At 55.4% G+C, this 2263-nt stretch overlaps 1 protein-coding gene across 1 annotated transcript; it reads left to right on the plus strand.

The window, feature by feature from the left end:
- The first annotated feature begins 471 nt into the window (after positions 1 to 471).
- LOC125102976 (olfactory receptor 2H1) lies at positions 472 to 1399 on the plus strand. The gene is given in 2 exon segments (XM_047734677.1): positions 472 to 1319; positions 1321 to 1399. Coding segments are annotated over 2 exon segments (927 nt in total).
- The last annotated feature ends 864 nt before the right edge of the window (positions 1400 to 2263 follow it).

Raw genomic sequence — 2263 nt, forward strand, 5'->3', positions numbered from 1 at the left:
CCGCAACAGTCACCTGACAGAGAAATGATGAACTCTACGTAGATAGCTTATCATCTGAAAATCCACTTGAAAATACATGACTTTGCTGGCTCTTCCAACAAACATAAGGACAACGAAACACTCAACACTTAGAACAGGACGCAGAGGCGCTCCGTACAGGCGGTGCTGAAGTGCTTCGTCAGCTCGTGCCTGCATGCTTTCCACCAGCCTCCTTTATGCTCAGCCAGCAGCCCAAGGCCACAGCAGACAGTTCTGTCCATCTGTCAGCATGTCCTGCTGCCCTCACGCCTGCTAGACCACAGTGACCAAGAGGGACGGGAAGGAAAGGAGCTGCTGAGGGTGGTGTGCCAGCAAAGGACACTAGTGGGAAGAGGGGAAGAGAAAGGTGCACCTGCTGTGACCTGACCAGTACCAGCTGGGGTCTCAGACGATAGCTCGGAACATCCCTCCAGACTGGGGCAGGAAGAGGTCATGGCCACCCAGAGCTCCCCTGGCGGCTTCCTCCTTCTGGGTTTCTCTGGACGCCCAGGACTTGAAAGAATCCTCTTCGCGGTTGTCCTCCCTTCCTACCTTCTGACTCAGGTGGGCAACACCCTCACCATTCTGCTGTCCATGCAGGACCCCAAGCTCCACTCCCCAATGTACTTTTTCCTCTCTGACCTGTCCTTCTTGGACCTCCACTTCACCAAGAGTTCCATCCTCCAGATGCTGGTCAACCTCTGGGGCCCAAAACCCATCAGCTTCCTTGGCTTCTCTGTTCAGCTCTTCATCTTTCTGTTCCTGGGGACCACTGAGTGCACCCTCCTGACAGTGATGGCCTCCGACTGCTATGTGGCCACCCGCCAGCACCCCCACTACACCACCATCATCCAGCCCTGCCGGTGCCAGCAGCTGGCATCCGTGGCCGGGGTCATCGGGCTGCTGGAGTCAGTAGTCCAGACACCACCCCCTCTCCACCTGCCCCTCTGTCCCCATCGGCAGATGGATGACTTCGTATGTGAGGTCCCAGCTCTAATCACATTGTCCTGTGGGAACACCACCTACAATGAGACCCAGAGGGCTGTGGCCAGCGTCCTCATCCTGGTGGTGCCCCTCAGCCTCATCCCTGTCTCTTACTGTGCCATTGCCCGAGCGGTGCTGAGGATTAACTCCGCGAAAGAGTGGAGGAAGATGTTTGGGACCTTCTCCTCCCATCTCACAGCGGTCACCCTCTGGTACAGTTCAGTCATTGCCGTCTACCTCCAGCCCCAGAGTTCCTATGCTCGCAAACGGGGCAAGTTCTTTGGTCTCTTCTATGCTGTGGGCACTCCAGCACTTACCCTCTCACCTGAGGAACAAGGAAATCAAGAGAGCCTTCAGGAGGTTGCTGGGGAAGGACAGGGACACAAGGCAGAGCTGAGTGCTGGTCCATGAGCTTCCCAGTCCAGAGGAGGTCCTCATGCCATTGGCAGGAAGCCTGGGTTCCCCACGCCGGTGCCCTCCCCCATGGTGCCACGCTAGTGGATGATGGCCACGTGTGTGCATGCAGGTGTGCTTGCATTGCCCTACCTGTAAGGCAGGGACTGGAAGTGGGCTGAGGTGGGGAAGGCACCGATATGTGAAACAGGAGAGATTTCAGATTATCTCCTCTTTGATCTATTTTGTCTTTAATGGTCTTTGCCTTCACCATGATGTGCCTACACCATCGGTCCTAATGGTTTCACACCCATTTCTGATCCCTGCCACACCATTTTGCTTCTCCCTTCAGTTTTTCACACTTCCTTCTGTGTGTTTTGCATTGTTCATTCATTTCATCCTCCCAAATGACAGCAGGAGGGGGAGCTGAGGCCAGGCAAGCTCTGAAACCAGACCAGGAACACAGACTTTAGATCTAAGATCTAAGCCATGCAACCTCTCTTAGGGTACTCAGATGTCCCCGCACCTTCAGCCTGGGAACAGAGCAGCCTCGGGACAGAGAGGGGACAGTCACTTGAGTGCCTGCATTTCACACACACACACCATGGGTCACATCAGCACCTGCATTTTACCCCTCTATCCCCACCTTAGAGGTCACCTCGGCACCAGCATTGCTTTCCCTGGTGTCCATGGGACACCTTGGTGTGGACATTCCTTCCTCCAGCATCCACAGGTCACCTCAGTGTGGACATTCCTTCTCTCAGCGTCCACAGGTCACCTTGGTGCCTCCATTCCTTCCCCTGGCATCCATGGGTCACCTCAGTGTGGACATTCACTCCCCTGGTGTCCACAGGTCCCCTCAGTGTGG

Source organism: Lutra lutra, chromosome 6, assembly GCF_902655055.1.
Source record: "Lutra lutra chromosome 6, mLutLut1.2, whole genome shotgun sequence".
NCBI classification, from domain to species: Eukaryota; Metazoa; Chordata; class Mammalia; order Carnivora; family Mustelidae; genus Lutra; species Lutra lutra.